General features: G+C 49.9%; 2 protein-coding genes across 4 annotated transcripts; one reads left to right on the forward strand and one right to left on the reverse strand.

The window, feature by feature from the left end:
• Positions 1–336: 336 nt before the first annotated feature.
• Odf4 (outer dense fiber of sperm tails 4) lies at positions 337–4,284 on the forward strand. Of its 2 annotated transcripts, none has more exons than XM_060364997.1 (4): positions 337–662; positions 2,595–2,768; positions 2,986–3,156; positions 3,387–4,284. In XM_060364997.1, exons 1-4 carry the CDS (start codon positions 416–418, stop codon positions 3,533–3,535), a joined length of 741 nt encoding a protein of 246 aa, XP_060220980.1. In that variant the 5' UTR covers positions 337–415; the 3' UTR covers positions 3,536–4,284. The 2 variants fall into 2 exon arrangements, with proteins under 2 accessions (XP_060220980.1, XP_060220981.1); XM_060364998.1 differs by having other exon boundaries at positions 339–662; positions 3,022–3,156.
• A 10,194-nt stretch (positions 4,285–14,478) lies between these two features.
• On the reverse strand, positions 14,479–17,208 carry Rpl26 (ribosomal protein L26). 2 transcript variants are annotated; one of them, XM_021642464.2, is made up of 4 exons: positions 17,072–17,208; positions 16,383–16,555; positions 15,847–15,987; positions 14,479–14,647 (listed from the first exon to the last, which is right to left on the reverse strand). In XM_021642464.2, exons 2-4 carry the CDS (start codon positions 16,548–16,550, stop codon positions 14,519–14,521), a joined length of 438 nt encoding a protein of 145 aa, XP_021498139.1. In that variant the 5' UTR covers positions 16,551–16,555; positions 17,072–17,208; the 3' UTR covers positions 14,479–14,518. The 2 variants fall into 2 exon arrangements, with proteins under 2 accessions (XP_021498139.1, XP_060220983.1); XM_060365000.1 differs by having other exon boundaries at positions 17,019–17,089.
• Between the last annotated feature and the right edge of the window lie 1,255 nt (positions 17,209–18,463).

Raw genomic sequence — 18,463 nt, forward strand, 5'->3', positions numbered from 1 at the left:
GAAAGGGTTGGCGCTGAATCCACGGCCCATCCCCCATTTCAATCCCGGTCAGCAATATTCCATGGCAGTTAGGGTCTGCCCAGTGGAATGGGGCAGGGCCTACTTTTGGATCTGGAGCTCAGGTGCCTGAAAAGAGTCCCCCCCATTCTTCCTCATACACTAGGCCTGTGATGGAACCTGATTTAACTGAGGAAGAAATTGAGCAGATAAGGGCCAAGTAAGTGTGGGAATGGAAGGGGAAGAGCGGTGAGAAGAGAGCAGACACCTGAGGCCCAGACAGGAGAAGGAGGCTGGGAAGGCAGGGTGGAGGAGGGGTGATCCGGGCAGAGCAGAGGAGTGACGCGGGCCCGCTGCCTCTTCTTCCAGTAGGAGCAGGACCCTCTCCGCGCAGCAGCGCCGCCACTCGGCCTTGCCTATGCGCTGGAGATTTAAGCACAGCTCCCGCTGGATAGCCCACGTGATGGCCTCGGAGTTCAGCCTGCTGGCCTTTCTCATTCTTCTGGTCATGACCTTCTCAGGGAAATGGCTGAACCCCTCTAAGAGCCGCTTCTATCGGCGCCACCCCCAAAACATCACCAACAAAATCTACACCTCCATTCACACTATGTCCACGGGGCTCCTGTATGCGTGCCTGTCTAAGAGCTGCTCCGACCATGACAAAGGTGAGCTCCTTCCTTCCGTCCCAGGACCCCAGCCCGCCTCGCCCACATTCTTGTCCCCCCCCCCCCCCCCGCCCATCAGCCATCTTCACTTGGCTTGCACGACTGCTCTGCTGGCTGGCATGGCAACCTTGGGGTGGGGGTGGGGGGTCGTTTTCTTCTTTTGGCTTAACCAAATCATTTTGCCTGACCAGAGAGATGTCACTGTAAGGCCCGATGTCAAAGAATTTGAGAGGTGCCGGCATCATTGTTGAGCTGGGAGGTGCTGGCTCCTTCCAGGTTCGCGTCCCCAAAGCTGAGAGAAGACCTCGGGGTGCTCTCTGGCCCTCATTTCCCAGCTCCTATCAGCTTCCTTTCTTTCCTTCCGATGGAGGTCTTGTTTCCCTGGGCCAGCTCTGCATTTCCCCCTTTTTTTGTTTGGCTTTCTTATTTCATCCTTCTCTGAATTCTCACATCTGCTGAATTTCTGACTCAAGTTTCGTTTCATGCCCTCACCACCTCAGGAATGTCCGGTTCTGGGTGTCCCTCTCCATCTGTTCATTCTCCTTCACATAAGCAAAAACAGGGATGGAGAAATTGTATATATTTTAATGACAAGTCTGGAAAATCAAAAAATATCATTTGTGGTGTGCTTATTTCATTTGTCCAGGCAAATCTTGTGTTATACATCAATGTGGGGATAATTGGAGCCTTTGGCAATGGTTTCTGGGAACAATCCTTTTAGCTAGATTAGGATGAGACCTGGGATTGAAAAAAAGAGTCTGAAAAAGATGCAGTTATGCCACAAAAGGAACAAACTGAAAGGTGTGGATAGTGGTGATGTTTTTCATTAATGAAATCAGACTCATTCAAAAGGAGGCAACCACTTTGCATTGGGACAAGGAAGAAGACGTTTTGAAGTCATTCTCAGGAACTGGCCAGTTACCACCCACTCCAGGCTTCAGGGTCTAAAACTATAATTGCATCTGCAAGATTTCTTTTGAAAGACATGGCTCCGTGGTTAAGAGCTCTGTCTGCTCTTCCAGAGGACCTGAGTTCAGTTCCCAGCACCCACACGGTGGCTCACAGCCATCCATACTGGGATCTGATGCCCTCTCTGGTGCCCATGTGTACATCAGATGAAGCACTGTGCATAGATAAATAAAACCTTAAAACCTTTGAAAAGAGGAGAGAAGAGAGAGAAGAGAGAGCCACCAAAGCTTTCGTAAGTCCATTGACAATTTGCACTTTTTTTTTCTTTTGAGAATTGCTGTTTGTGTTCTGATTTTTTTTTCCTTCTTTCTGTTTTTCTCTTATTGACTTTTGTTGTTTTGATTTATTGAGATAGGTTTTCTGTATGTAGCCCTGGCTGTCCTGGAACTTGCTATATAGACCAGGCTGGCGTTGGATTTACAGAGGTCTCTTTGCTTCTGTCTCTGGAATGCTGGGATTAAAGACATATGCCTGGCTATTATTATTATTATTATTATTATTATTATTATTAGAGTCAGATTCTTAACATGCAGCCCTGGCTGTCCTGGAACTCACCATGTAGACCAGGCTGGTCTTGAACTCACAGAGATCTGACCACCTCCGCCTGTCTCGTGCTGATATTAAAGGTGTGAGCCACCACACCTGGCTATTTTTAAATTTTTTTTTTTTTAACATGAGGTTGTAGGCCAGATTGGCCTGTAACTCACAGTGTAGCTCAAACCCGTGGCTCTCCTACCTCAGCCACTGCTGAGCTCATAGGTGTGAGCCTCCACACTGGGTTTTCCCCACATATTCAAGTGCTGGGACTTGCCAAGCAGTCTGTAGAGCTGAGTCTTAACGGGAAGCATTGTTCTCATGATCGCGATGGGGCAGCGTTTCTTCCGTTTCCTCGTATTTGTTCGCTTGATTGTCTTTCATTTTTGTGACTCCTGCGTTCCTCCTATCTTTGTCCTTTGCCCCCAGACAGTTTTAAGCTGTGGACAATGCATCCATTTTTGGGGGTGGCTAAGATAAGCTTCACCCTGGCCTTGGGGCTGGGCTTTGCCCTCACTGCCTGGCTGCACCTGCCGTACCTGTCCCACCAGCTGAGGATGCCTTTCTACGGCCTGATTGGGATCGTCCTGAGCTTCTGTGAAGGTGCCCCCCAGCTCTGAAAAAGGTCCTTAATCCCCTAACCCACATGGTCCTGGGCACGGCTCCTCCTTCTTCTGGGGCGTGGGAGGGGCGGAGTGAGGGTTTGGGGGCCCGAGGGCGGGGAGGAACCAGGCTGTCTTCTGATTGCCGGAGACTGCAGGGGTTGATGTCCTCAGTGTAAGTGGTTCTCGGCAGGTGAGGCAGACCCCGTGCTTCTTAGGTGAGAGAATAAGATCTCTCCACTCCTGCCTCCCAGTCACCTTCACTTTCGTCACTCTCCTGCTGTTCCCTATCAACCTCTGGATCTACGAGCTGAAGAGGAATATATCCGTCCCCATCGGCTGGAGCTATTTCATCGGCTGGCTGGTGCTCATCCTGCATTTCATTTGTGGTAAGTGGTCAGGAGGAGCCTGCAGGACGAAGGCACTTGGGTGGGTCAGGGAAGAGAGCTCCTGAAGGGAAGGGGCAGGCCGCCCACCCCAGGCCCACCCCGAGAGTGGGGGTCTTAACCTTCCCTTGGGCCCGCCTCACCAGCCCTCCACGCCACTCTCTGCTCCCCCTTGGGCCCGCCTCACTGGCCCCCCTCACCTCTTTGCTTCCCCCTTCTTGTTTTCCTGCCAGGGCTCCTTTGCTACCTCAATTATAAAAACTTCTGGAGCCTCATCAGCAACAGCTCCTCCTCTGTCATCAGCTCGAAGCACAGCGAAGGGTCCGAGTGTTCCTTACACTCCGCCAGACTCGAGGAGGACACCCAGGACCGTCAGGTTTAGAGACATGCTTCTCACTATCCCACCCAGCCTTCACTGGCTACATCTGCCCTCATCATGACAGAGAATGAGCAAAGGACCAGTGGGGGACCGGCCCTGCCACCCCTCCTCCTCAGCTTGGCCTTGTGTGTCTCAGGTGTGTGGAATAAATTGTCCATCTCTTCTTCGTGTGTGACAGTCCTTGAGGAGAACTAGAGGAGGAGGGAGAGGATGGGAGAAAAACAAAAATTGTTGTGTTTGCTTGTTTTCCCTGACTCTTCGCGACCGTGAACTTTTGACACCCTTTGATCCCTGAACCTGCTGAGCAGCCTCTCCCATTGCAGAGCTGCTCGTAGGTGGGAGGGTTCATGAGAATTTGGGTTTGAAGCAACCGGACTGAAAACAGGAAAACAAAAGTAACCTTAGCCAGGCTTAGTGATGCATGCCTATAATCCCTGGACACTGCTGAGGCAGGAGGATGGCCAGCCTGAGCTCTATGAGACTATGGCCTCAAAAGCAGGAATAAAATGTAACAAGCCAAAACGTATATGTTATATGTATCTGACTGGAAAAAGCGACTGCAGTTTTTGAGGGATCACAAACAGATATGTTGAGGGCTGCAAAGGACACCATTCACCAAGTCTGTATATACTCTCTCCCTTTTAGTAAGACCAAGTTTATGAGCTATTCATTGTTGGATAAAAATTCATCCTCCCTCAACTGCCTCAAAGTAATAAACATTATTTTACATAGAGTCTAAAGGAGAGGAATCTGGAAGCACTTTAATTAAATAGTTCCTTTTTCAAAAATTGGATGTTATTTTTCAATTGACAAATCAAACTTGTGTATATGTGTATCATATATCATGGTGTTTGGAAGCATGTATATGATGTGGAATGGCTCAAGGAGATCATTAGCATATGCATTGCCTCAAATGCTTAACATTTTTAGTGGAGAGAGTACCTCATACGCCTCGGAATCGTTTCAATGGCCGGGCGGGCAGTGGTGGTACATGCCTTTAATTCCAGAGCCTGGGAGACAGAGGCAGGTGAATCCCTAGCTCACACGGAAGCTTGCCTTTCCAGAAAGCAAACTGCAAGTTACTCTCCTGTTCCGGTCTTCCGTGAGGCATGGTTGTTTCTTTTATATTTATTTCTTAGAAATTGCTTTTTAAGTTCTATGTGTTTGAACACACACATGTTATATGAGTGTGTGTGTACAGCTCTGCATGATTGTATGTGTTCACATAGAGACCACTGGATAGGGCATTGGAAAGATACGGATTGCTGGACCCTGCTGTTAAGGCCATTACCAGAAAGCCCCTGAGCCTGGTGCTAAGACGGACTCTGTACCTCATCTGGGTTCCCTCCTCTCCGCCTGATCTGTGGAGACCGCAGATCCTCTGCGGAGTGTCACACAGTCCTCGGAGATTACAGGCCAACCCTTTCCCGATAAGAAACCTGTTCAGTGTACACCTGGGATTCCTGGAAAAAACCTCCCCCCACGCTAATGAGATGTCTTGGTACCTTAGCTTTCAGCCAGTGCGCCGTTTCCATACCGTTTCTCCAGCACTGCGTTCCCCTTCTTCTAAAAGTACCACGTCTCTACAGTATATGAAGTATCCCTGGCACTCCTAGCCCCAGCCAATCAGACACATTCACCCCCAAAGCCCCGCCCACTGCCCAAGGTTTATAATGTCTCCGATTCACAAAATAAACACTCTCCTTCACTCACTCACTCACTCACTCACTCACACCATTCCTCCACCATGACCTTCTGAGACTCATCATTTATTCTGAGGAAAGAAGGGCTCCTCCTCCCCCGGGGAATTCACCCCTGGGCTTGACTGACTTCCAGGCTACCTCAGCGCTTCGAGCTGCTGACCGCAGTGGAGCAGTCGCCAGACCTTAATCCCAGCCGTGAACTGCCATGCTTCCGCCGTTCATGGCGTGGTCTCTGTGCATCACTACCACCATCTTTTCTTGCACTGTTCTGCCTACCACATCGCCCATCTTGGGCAGGCACATGGCTGTTTTTGCAGCATGTGGGTGCTGGGAATTGAACCCGGGTCCTTTGGAAGGGCAGACAGTGCTCTTAACTGCTGAGCCATCTCTCCAGCCCCCTCAGCCTGCTTTCTTAGACAACCCAGGACTCACTGGCCAGGGGTGGCACTGCTGACCATGGCTGGGCGCTCTCACGTCAATTATGGATGAAGAAAATGCCAGACAGACTTGTCCACAGGCCAGTCTGATGGAGGCAGCTCCTCAACTGAGGTTTCCTCTTCCCAGGTGTCGCTAGCTTCCCAGGTGTCAAGTTGACAACAAAACAAAACATCCTAACCCATGCATACAACAAACACTGCTAACCATCAAGCCATCTAGCTCTTTAGTCCCTATTTTCAAACTTATTTTTAGGCGGGCGCAGTGGTGCATGGCTGTAATCCTAGCAATCAGGGAGGTAGAGGCAGGTGGATCACTGTGAGTTCAAGGCCAGCCTGGTCTACAAAGCAAGTCCAGGACAACCAAGGTTACACTGAGAAACCCTGTCTCACAAAAAAAAAGTTAAATTTGTTTTTATTTTATGTGCATTGGTGTTTTGCTTGTATAAATATGTGTGTGGCAGTGTTAGGCCCCCTGGAACTGGAGTTATAGAGAGTGTGAGCTGCCATGTCGGTGCTGGGAATTGAGCCCGGGTCCTCTGGAAGAGCAGCCAGTGAGTGCTCTTAACCACTGAGCCCTCTCTCCAGCCCCAGGCCCTCTTTTCCCTTCTCTTCTTTTTTAACTATAACTCCTGACTTACAGATAAGTGTGGCAAGAACAGCACACACAATTCTCGTCTGTTTCCTCTGCACAATGGCTAACACTAACACTGGATGCCTTGGCTTCCTGCCATCCCCTTCCTTTCCACACAGTCTCACTGCCCTGTACCATCGGAGAGTAAGCTGCAGAAGCTCGCATGCTGCTCTTTACCCACTCCCCAGTATTTCAGCATGTGGTCTCTAAGCACAAGGCCATGCGCCCACGGAACCGGCACCTCACACTCTCTGGGGGTTAGGACGCCAACGCTGATGCAATCCTGCACAATCTTCAGACAGCACCGAGGTTTCCCCAGCGGTCCCACACTCCCGGGTGTGACAGAGGACCTCCCAGCTCCGCTCATGGCTGCCAGGTCTCTCTATCCTTCTTCGGTTGGAATAGTGTCTGTCTTTCAGGATGTTGAAGTGTTGTTTTGTAAAGAATACAGACCAGGTATTTTGTAGGATTTCTGAGTTTATCTCTTGTTTCTTTGTAATTAGACTCGAACGATGTATTTATGGAAGAATATCACAGAAACATTGCTGTGTTCTTCCCAGTGCCTCTAACTGAGTGCAGAGGTGAGCTTCCTAAGTGTGGCATGTTAACTTTGACGGCTGAATGATGAGTTTCTCCAAGTATATTCCCTCTGTTACAAAGCAGGCAGAAAGCAGGCTAGGGAAGTGGCTCAGCGGAGCCCAGAGGAAACGGTGCTGCAGGCACTGAGTAAGCCCTGAGCCACCCTGCTCCAGAAGCCAGATCATGGATTATTATCTGGGGTCTGTGGAGACGATTAAAGACATGCACTAGAAGAGAAAAACAACAACAAAAACCTCACAAATCTTGAGGCACTAGCCCAGGTCTCTTAGGCACCTGTGATGTCATCATTGGTGCACGCCTAGAGGAAAGGCACATACCCTCAGCAGAGCGGGAAGCGCTAACAGTGAAAAGGCAATCTTAGGCTAAGGCACGGAGAAGTTGTTCTGAAAACAGGGGCGGAGCACGGAGAAGTTGTTCTGAAAACAGGGGCGGAGGAATGCAGGCATCCCCGTGAAACAGAACAGTGAGGACTTGCAAAGGACAGGGCAAAGTATCAGCACCAAGTTTTAAAAGGAAAGGTTAAAATGCCCCCAACTATTCCCTCGAACCACAAACCGGTCGTGAAGAAGGGAAGTGGCAGCAGACACACAAGCTGGAAGGCAAAGCCCTGCTGGAAGGGCCGAGAGCTTCCTTTCTCAGGAAGCATCTATTTCCTGCCTGCTTTGTTTGCTTGGAAAAAACTCCAAGGAGTCAGGCATCTGGAGGAATTAATTGTAGGGTTAAAAAACAATAAAAACAGTCAAACAGTCAGAACCTGGGTAAACAAAGATTAGTACCAAGATAATAAAAAGGAGCAAGAAACAAACAAAGAAGAGAGAAAGAAAGAGAGCAAAGAAAAAAGAAACCAAGTTCAAAGGGATGAAACCTGAAACAAAAGCCTGAAGATTTCAGGCAAAACTTGCTCTGCAGTCAGGTAGCTTTCTGAGTGGGAGTTGGGACAAGACTCTAGTTTTTTGTTTTTTAATCTTTATTCTTATTTTATGTGCATGGACGCTTACGAATGTGTGCCTGGTGCCTTCAGGGACCAGCAGAGAGGGTCAGAGGGCCTGGAACCGAGTCCTAGATGCCATGAGCCACCGTGTGAGTGCTCATGAGTCTGAGAGGTCTGGGAATTGAGTCTGAGAGGTCTCTGGACGAGCAGCCAGTGTGCTTAACCACGGAGCCAAGGCTCCAGGCCCGTGTTTGGCTTTCCTTTTGTGGTGCTCATGGCAAGTCAGGACGGCTGGGATGCTGGGTGGTGATGTACCACCAAGCTACAGCCCACTCCTATATTTAACAGTATCTCAGGTTTCAAATCAATTTTTACAGAAGTTCAAAACCATTGGAAAGACCTATACACCGCACATTAAAATAATAACAGCAGAGCGGGGAGTGGTGGCACAGGCCTTTGACCCAGCGCTCTGTGAGTTCCATGCCAACCTGTTAATCCTGAGAGTCGCCCGAGAAAAGCCAATTCCACCATTTTGGGCTTTTTTTTTTTTTTTTTTTTCGAGGCAGGGTTTTTCTGTGTAACAGAGCCCTGGCTGTCCTGCACTCACTTTGTAGACCAGGCTGGACTTGAACTCTCAGAATTCTGCCTGCCTCTTATGAGGACAAATATATAGGCTACCATATTTCCCTGTGAGGCTTTGTTATTTTCTAACGATTGCAACTCCCAGCATTCCAGGAAGCTGCCTGGTCCTTGGGTAGGTGGGGTCTACAGGTTAATCTTAGGTATTTCAAGCCAAAGCTACAGGGGAGAAATTGCCTATAAACAAACAAACAAACAAACGAGCAAACCCCACAACAATAATAATAATGACAATTTTTAAATATGGCTTTTAAAATACAGTTATTTGAGCTGGCCTTTAATCCCAACACTTGGGAGGCTGAAACTGGATGATCTCTGAGTTCTAGGCCAGCCTGGTCTATAGAGTGAGTTCCAGGATATTTAAGGCCCACCTGGTCTACACAGCAAGTTTCAGGACAGCCAAGATTACACACAGAGATCTTGCCTCAAAAATAGATAGATAGGTAGATAGATGGAGGATAGATAGATGATATAGATAGATGATAAATAAATAGATAAATAGATGATAGATAGACAGACAGACAGACAGAGAAGGTATGTGTTGGGGGTGTGCAGCAAGAGAGTCACTACATCTGAAACAGTTAAGTGAGTGAGCAGAGGAGACCGTGTCTTCAGCCGCTGAACCCGACCTCTGCCATGGCCCGCTCTAGCCAGGTGCTGCACTGGTGTCCAGGGAGCATGCGCGATCTCTTGAAAGCAGCAGTGTGCCTCCTCTGCCCTTTCTCCTAAGTGCCAGCTGAGGGTGTCCCAGTCCTTAGTCTCAGGAAACTAGTGACAGTCGGACCTGAGAAGTGCCAGAGGAAAAGATTCTTTCTTTCCCATTGAGCTGCAGAAAAGCAGATTCAAGTCTCGATAAACAATGAAAGTGGCCAGGAGCGGTGGCTCGGTGCTTGGGGGCACCTGCTGCTGCTGCGTGGACCCGGGCAGCTTCCCAGCACCCACACGAGGCCTCTCTCAGCCGTCTGTAACTCCAGCTCCGGACAGCGGACAGTTCCCTTCGCCCTCCTGGGGTAATTGGACTCTACGAACATGTCCACACTCAGACTCACAAACTTGAACACAAATTAAACATAAAAATAACCAGGCATGGGGGCACACCTTTAATTCCAGCATTCATGAGGCAGAGGCAGGAGGATCTCTGTGAGTTCAAGGCCAGTCAGAGGTACACAGAGGGTAGTTGAACATGGTGTTGGGGAATGAACCCAGGGTCTCACCCATGCTGAGCGCTCTTCCAGGTATTTTTGTTTCACACAGAGAAGTCTTGTTTGGAAAGTGTCTAAACTAGCTGACAGCGTTTCTACCATGTCACACAAAAGAATTGGAGCAGGTGAAAATGCACGGCTTCGATTGGATGCCGCAAATCTAAAGCTGTGAGCTTACTGGGACTGAATTATCCCAACAGGGCTGCCAAGTTTAACCGTCTTCGTGTGAACAGGAGTGCACTGAAGATTCCTGGAAAATGTTTATAAGCACTGACAAATAAAAGGGTAAGTTACCTCACACACCTGTAACTCACTCCTACATATTAATCACACTTTGTAGGGTTTTGAAGCTTTAATTTCAAATATTAGTTTGAAGTGCTCCTTATTTCAGGTGACTCACGATATGGTCAATAATGGTGATTATTTATTCTAAGCTTCATTCAGTTCCAGAGATATGCTTATGAGAAAGCAACATTAATAGTGCTGTATGGGAGCTGGAGAGGTGACCTCAGTAGTTAAGAGCTACTCTTGGGGACCAGGGTCTGGGTCCCAGCACCCACAGGACAGCGCACAACCGCTTGTAAACTCCATTTCCAGGGGATCTTCTAGCCTTCTTGAGCACCAGGCCCTCACACATATATACATACAGACAAAACACTCATATTCATCAAGTCTCAAGAGATTAAAATTAAAAAAACAGACTATAGACTGCGTCATGATTCTGTGTGTCATCCCTGCACAGGGGTCACAGTAATCTCTTCTGCATCCTTCTGACTTTAGTGTTTTCTGCAGAAGCTAGCACTCTTACTGTCTTTTGAAACTTTCCCATTGATCCTCAGGCCTCCTCATGCCAGGATTGTAGGTGTCCACCACCAAGCCTGGCACAACAGTGATTTTTGTTTTGTTGTTGTTTTTTGAAAAACAAACAAAACCATGAGGACAAAATATATTGTCCATCTGGGAACAGCCTGTGGTGGGAGATTCCTGACCCTGAGATGGTAAAAGGGGAAGGCTGTTTGCGGGGGTGGGGGGTGGGAGGTGGGGGGGAGGGAGGGTCCACTTCCCACTCTGCTCAGCCAGCAGGAAGAAGCCAAGGAGAGAGGTGTCCACACCTGCACAGCTCCTGGGAAGAGAGCAGTGCTGACCCACGGTCCCGTCACTCCCCAGCACAGATGGTGGCCACATCTGCAGGGCTGTGCAGCAACCAGGAGGGGGGAGGTCCCGAGGGAGGGGACCTAGTTATCTTAGTAACCGGGCCTCCTAAACACCGCTAGACTATTACAAAGGACAATATCTTGGAAGGAGAACGGAATGTGAGCCCCTGGCCAGGGCCAGGACAAGCCCCTAGACCCTAGGACAAGCTGGGAAACGATGTCCTTTCCTGCCTCAAGATGATGCAGCTTCCTCTGATACAGTAACACTGGCTCATCAAAAAAAGTGATGGCTGGGGCTGGAGAGATACTCAGCCGTAAGAGCGTGTGTGTCACGCTTGCAGGGTGCTCACACACACCTGTCTCTCCATTTCTGGACCATCTGCTAACCCCTTCTGGCCTCCGTGGGCACCAGGCTCGTACGGTGTGCACACACAAGGGCAAGACATCCCTCAGTCCCTACCTGTTACAGGCATGGCTGGCGTATCCCACCCTCTACCCTGAACTTCCCAGCCCAGGCCTGGGCTTCCCCTCCCCCAGAGGCTCTTCCCTATATAACCCAGACCCCCCAAACCCTCGGTATTTCTCTCTCCCTATGTGCGCACACTCTCTCTCTGTCCCCCTCGCTCCCTGTCTGCATGCTGACTTCACTCACGCCTCCTGTGAGGTCAGTGAATCCTCCCAAGAGCTGCCCGCAATAAACCTGCCTTTATTCTTTAATTTGGCTTATTTCATCTGGGGAGAAAAACCTATTACAAGTTTCCAACTCTTTATTGAAGTTAAAGATCTGCCGGTAGCTGGCAGATCACGAGCCCCCACCGTTCATTGGTAACATCCGTTCACATGTGTGAACTTGTTTCTCAGGACTTGTCTGTCTTTGAGCATCAAGGCAGCATCAAGGCTGTTACTGGTCCCTGGAGAGGGGGGGCCCAGCATGAGGGATGCTCAGAATAGTGTTTAGTTAGCTCTGGAACACACAGGAAGACGGATGTGGGATGAGGGGGATGAACGGCTGTAAACCCTTCTTCCCCTGTGTACATCTCTGCAGAACCTTTTTTTTTTTTTTTTTTAAACACAGGTTTTTGTGTAGCCCTGGCTGTTCTGGAACTCACTCTGTAGACCAGGCTGTCCTCAAACTCAGAGATCCACCTGCCTCTGCCTCCCAAGCGCTGGGATTAAAGGCATGTGCCGCCATGCTTGGTTTGTAGAATCGTTTATTATTCTAGCTCAGGTGTTCCAGAAGCTACTTTCTTCTAGGCCTTGAGAAGGCAGTAGTACAAAGATCTTTTGCCTGGATCACAGTCATCCTGGTTCTGAATTGTGACCCACACTGTTGGCCTTTTCCCTCTCTAGCTAGAGCAGTGACCTCAAGCCAACTTTTATGTTTTGCTTCAGAGACCTGTGGTTTCCATGGTGACCACTCACCTCCTGGAATGCACTGACCTGTGCCAAGAACACAGCATGATTTTATATTCTTGAGGTGTACATGAGAGGCAGACTCAGGCCAAGATTCAGCCAGTTCTGGCCTACATCTAAGATGTTTCAAGCATCCCACACAGTTCTTCATGCATGTTACTAAGAGACACAGTTTCTTGAGTTAATGAGGTCGTGGGCTGCTGGGAACTCAGCTTGGGTCCTCTGTGTGTGCTCCTAGCTGCCAAGCCAACTGTCCAGCCTCCAATGTGCTTTTTTGTTTTTTATTTCTATGCATTTGTATTTTGCCTGTGTGCATGTGAATGCCCCTCATGCCCACAGAGGCCAGAAGATGGCATCAGGATCCTAGAAACTCAAGTTCAGACATTGGTGAGGTGTCAGCTGCCGTGTGGCGCTGGGAATTGAACCTGGGTCCTCTGGGTCCTGCTCCCACCCACACAGCTTTTTATTTATCAACAAATATCAAGTTCTGACCCATCTCTCCAGCCCCCATGCCCTTTTCACATGGGTGCCAGGGATTTGAGTGGTCTGTGCTGGTGGGGTAGGCGATCCAAGAGCTTGGTTCTCAGGTCATACTCACTTCCTGCTCACTCATTACCAGTTTTGGCTTTTTCTGATCTGGAATGTCATTCCACAGAGCTTTCTTTCTTGGTTTTTCGAGACGGTTTCTCTGAGTAGTCTTGGCTGTCCTGGACTCTGTAGACCAGGCTGCATGCTTCCATAGAGCTGTCAAATCAGCACCTTCCCCATGTGCTGAGCAACCCCAGCTGGATGCCACCCCTCCTTTACTGAACCTGCACCTCTCACTGAAGCCCTGGCCTTTATATTTTCTCAAGGGCTGAGCCGTGAAACAGCCTGAGGCTATGGAGCCGACTACAAAAGGAATTCAAGTCATTCAAGTCACAAAGGCATGACCTACTGCTCACTAGGCGACCAGGGCGAAGCTATCCGAGCATGGAGTGATGCAGCTGGCCATGCTGGATCTCTGAGGCCAGTCTGGTCTAAACAGTGAGGCCTTGTCTGAAGCAAGCAAAAACCAAACCAAATCAGACCGGGGAAAAACAAAACAAAACCCAAACAAACCAAACTGGGAAAAGCATTTGTCACCAAAGGCTTTGGTAAAGCTTTCCTACAGCAAACCCAGCTTATTCCTCAGGTCTGCTTTTGGCCTCACCTCCTCTCTGGGCCAGTTTATTCCAGGGTGGGTTCAGTGTCTCCCTGTGCACACCAGCCTTAAAATGAAGATGCAGGGCTTGGAAATCTGCTGAGCAGCAGCCATCTGACTTCTGGACCTGGCCAACCTTTGCCATAAGCTGGACTGACTGCATCAGCAAAGCCCTGGAGTGGGCTGTTCCACTCTCTCAGCTAGGCTGGCACTTGACACCCTCCTCCATGAACCTGATTCTTTTGGAAATTAATATTGCTAATATGACCCAGGCTTCTGGCCCCAGCTCAGCTGGCACCTCTGATCTACCCACTGCTGCTTACTATTCAAGCACCTCATACTACAGCCCAAAGGCTCGCACCCTGCCAACACCAGCACAGGAAAACAAAACCCTCATTGTGAGACCACAGCAGCCACTCTTGTCTAAGCCAGAGCTGGAGAGGCAGCTGCTCTTTCAGAGGAACTATGTTCAGTTCTGGGAACCCACAATTTGCCTCAAGGGCATCTGATGCCCTCTTCTGGCCTCTGTAGACACTGCAGGTATGTGGCACAGGCAGACATATAGCCTTAAACATAAATTTCAAGTTTCCCCAATGAATTTCAAATAGTTTAGGCCTGCAACATGGCACCAACCTCTGAGACTCACAGCTGGGAGAACAGGCACTTGAAGTTGTTCTGCCCTCCAGGGAGGGACCATGGTATGTCCCTATTCCAAAGGAAGATGCAATGAATAAAGTAAGGGCTCAGTCCAGACACCAGCCCATTAGGAGTACTTTCAACTGGCCATTCCTGTAAGACCCTCAGCATATGCTGAGACCAGCTATACATTCACTACCTCACAATTGTTCTGATTCCAGGACACCATTAGGAAACAGAAAAAAAAAAACCAAAACAAACAAACAAAACAAAGAACAGTTTCCGAAACATAAAAGACCAATTCTAGGTCCACAGACTGTCACAGTGCAAGTAAGCATGTGTGAGGATGGCTGTCCTTACGAGAGCCAAAGACTGCCAGAGCAGAACAAGCCACAGAAAACACCACAGAAGACAGAGGACTACGGAAACAGTCTTTAATGATAGCTGTGAGAGGCCTCTACTCCTGCATCTTCTCAATGGTTTCTTCCTTGTATTTGCCCTTCTCCTTTCCTACTTGCCGAGACTTGGCTTTCCTCTCCAGGATCTTCTTGCGGTCTTTGTCCAGCTTTAGCCTGGTGATAACCACCTGCAGAAAAAGGAACGGCCCATGTTGTAAGTAGCCACCCAGGCCCAACTCAAGGTCCCATCAGCCATTTCCTCACCAGTGGTGGATGCCTAAACATTACTTTCTAAAAGCCAACAAATGATCCTGTGTTTGGAGCAGAGGCCACTCAGGGACCAGTCTCACCAAGCGCTGTACTAAGGACAAAAAGACCAAGCCACTGTATGTGACCCTTGAAAACTGACCTAGTAGCAGGAGCCAAAGGCAGGCAGATCACCTTGAATTCCAGGCCAACCTCTACAGCTGCCTACAGAACAGCTAACCCACCTACACAAAGATAACCCACAGCTGGGCTTGCAGAATGCGCCTTTAATCCCAGGACAGGGGAGGCAGAGGCAGGCAGAACTCTGAGTTAGGGGCCAGCCTGGTCTACGGAGTTGCAGGACAGCCCCATTCAGAGAAACCCTGTCTGGAAATACCAGAGATCTCAGCTAGCCACAGCAGCAGGGATCTTTAACCCCAGCACCCAGGAGGCAGACCTGAACACCAGGACTATACAGAAACCCTGTGTTGAAAAACCTGAGCAATCTCCAGCTGGGTGGAGAGATGAGCAACAGATCTGAATATCTTTGACCTCCATGGACATTGCAATGTACTATGTGGTGGAGAAGGAAATCTTGACCTAATTTTAATATTGCCATTAAGTCCTTTGGCTTGTCTGTAGCTTGAAAATTACATTTTTAGCGCTAACACTTTTTAGTGCTGACCATGCGCCCTAACACCTGTTACTGGTCACCATGTACAGTGAACAATCCAGTAACAATCCAGGAGAGCGATGCTCTATCCTGGTTTAGTTTGTGGGATCACAACCCCAGCTTTGCCTTAACCCACTCCATAAGGGTGCTACAATGGGCCCACTGCTCACTCAACAGGCTTGAAGCTCTACCCCTTCTCAGACAGTTTCTCTCTCTGTAGCGTTGGCTGTTCTGCAGACTACACTGGCCTTGAAACCAGAGGCCTACCTCTGCCTTCCAAGAGCTGGAATTTTAGGTATGCACTACCTTGCAAGAAAAAGTTACTTCAAGGGCACACTAAGGACACAGATCTCAGAAAGTCTCTGCAGTACTGCCTTAAGATATGGGCCACTGTCAGGATGTCCTGCAGACAGGCAATCACACTGTCAAAGCCAAGCATAGTGGTTTCCTTCTCTCAAAGATACCCACCTTGCTGGGGTGGATGCCCACGTGGACTGTTGTGCCGTTGGCCTTTTCCCGCTGTACTCGCTCAATGTAGATGACGTACTTCTTCCGGTACACCTGGACCACTTTGCCAATCTGCTGGCCTTTGTAGTGTCCTCGGACAACCTGAACGCAAATTAAGGAAGGCAAGGCACGTAAGTTAGAATGTCTAAGCTATGCACACACCACTTACTTGGAACAGCTCCATACAGTTGAGGGGACTGGAGTATTACTAGGTCTCAAATCCAGGACTTGTACATACAGGGTAGAACAGAACCCCAAACACAGATCAAGCCGTTAGCTGCCAGAACAGTCAGAGTTGAGGCAGGGAACAAAAGGCAGACCGCTTTTCAGTTCTTTAATCCAAAGGTAAAGCAACCCTTTCAAACACCAAAAGCAGGCATTATTAAGTGAAAGGCAGGGAATGCATTTGGTCAGTGGAGAACTAGTAAAGAGAAGAGTTGAGTTTCCCCCCTGTAACTGCAAAGTTCTATTTAGACCCACCAAGCGGGGACACACACCTGAACTTCATCATCCTTTCGAATGGGCATGGAGCGAACATTATACTTCTGTCTCAGCTCTTTGGAAAGAGGGGAAGACATGATCTTCCTCCGGATGTGAGAAGGCGCGTTGAAGTGCCGCTTGCGGTTTTTGCTTCGGTCAGAGGTCACGAAGGGATTGAACTTCATCTTGGCTGAAAACAAAAACCAAAAAACCCTAAAGACCCTGGAAAGCCTCAGGTCTCAGCCAGTTCCCCGAACAGCAACAATTTCACTTCGCAGGCACAAAACGTTCCACTGGAAGAGGTCACGCTCAAGTCTATGCTTTTCTTCAGAGTGGAGCCTCAAGCTCCCGCTCCCAAGCATGCGGGCAAATGAACTGTTTTTGGAGGAGTCAGCCACCGGGGCTCCCCGCTGGAGCCTGGGAGCTAGGGCAGATCTCCAAAGCCTTCCAATTGGCGAGCAGAAGACTCGAGACTGACTAACGCCGTCTCCACAGGCCCCGCCGGCCTTCCAGTCCACGAATCTGCTCCCCACCCCTCTCCAGGCCCGCGGTCCCTGCCTAGAAAAGACGCAGGCCAAGCCCATCCCAGCATGGCTTGCGGCTGCCATCGGGACAGCAGGCCAGCCTCGCGGCCCCGGGACAGGAAGCCTCACCGCCTAGGTTCGGATGGCTGCGGATTGCCCGCGACAGGCCGCCGAACACTCACCGGCTGCGATCCAGCGATGGCCGCAGAAGGAAAGAGGTCTCCTCGCCACTTCCGGTTCCGTAAGTTGACGCGAGATCTCGCGAGAGTCTCGGCGCGCGAGAAGGGAGAGCGACAAGAAGTTGGGAGTGGACGACTGGCGTCACCTACCGGCCCGGAGGGGAACTGCGCGTAGACGCTAGGCCGAATCCTCTGGGGAAGGCAGTGCTCCCGTGGGGATGAAGAGGACCGTTTAGGGACCGTAGGCCGGGAAACGGAGGAGTGGGAGAAGATGGAGAGGACCCGGGGGACCCACCCTTCCACTCCTGGGCGTCGAGCGTCCCTCTAGCCGGGAAAACGCGAGCCCTGCTTTTAGCCGCCAGTGCCTCTGGGACATGGCCCTCACCACCCCAAAGGCGTGCCTTAGAGCTAGTCCCCAGCCATCTGCCTCCACATCCGGGTAGGTTCTGACTGCTCTGGGTCCTTCTCCAGTGAGAGCGTCCCCCACCAGGACGTTGGAGCTAGATCTTGGCTCCCTCGTGATGCCTTAAAGATCATGCGTAAAGGAGCAGACGTGGGCCTGGCCTGTAATCCTAGCACTCTGGGCGGATCTCTATGAGTTCGAGGTCAGCCTGGTCAGCTAGGGTTACTACACAGAGAAGCCCTGTATCAAATTGAATGAATGAATGAATGAGAAAGAAAGAGGGAGAGGGGGGCCTCTCAGCGCAGACTGGTGTACCCTTAAAACCACAACTACAAAACGCCTCCCCTGTTACCGGTTACAGATCTGACGAGGCTGGGCAAGGGAGCCCACCTCTGCGAAAGGACTCTGCTGAATGAATAACGTAGGAGTCATGCCGAGAGGAGACGCGTATTTCATAAGACACGGGGAGCGTCCTGAATGCTCAGCTCACTCCTCCATGGCCTTCCCATTACGTTTCCCATTAGGCTGACGTGGGCGTGTGGTCCTCACGGATTGGGCGACTGAGCCACACAACAGTGAGGGGAGGAGCAAGGACACACAGGTGCTATCACTCGGAGCGGAACCCACGAGGCTGACTCCAGTTCCCCTGAGAACTATATGGCTGGGTTGGTAGGGGCCTACTGTCAAGTGGACGAGGGTGAGACCAGCCCTCTGAGGGTTCAGACAGACTCTTGTGCTTTCATGATTTTAAAATCGTTGTGCTACGAAATATTCCGTAAAGGAAAGAGCCCCAATGTTATGTGTAATTGAAACATTGAAAGCCGGGCATGCCCTTAATTCCGGCGCTCAGGGAGGCAGAGGCAGGTGGATCTCTGTGAGCTTGAGCCAGCTTGGTCCACAAACCGAGTCCAGGACAGCCAGGGCTACACAGAAAAACCTTGTCTGGGGTCGGGGTGGGGAAGAGAGAGAAAAAAGAAAAAGAAGACTGGAGA

The sequence above is a fragment of the Meriones unguiculatus genome, chromosome 11 (genome assembly GCF_030254825.1).
Source record: "Meriones unguiculatus strain TT.TT164.6M chromosome 11, Bangor_MerUng_6.1, whole genome shotgun sequence".
Taxonomy (NCBI): Eukaryota; Metazoa; Chordata; class Mammalia; order Rodentia; family Muridae; genus Meriones; species Meriones unguiculatus.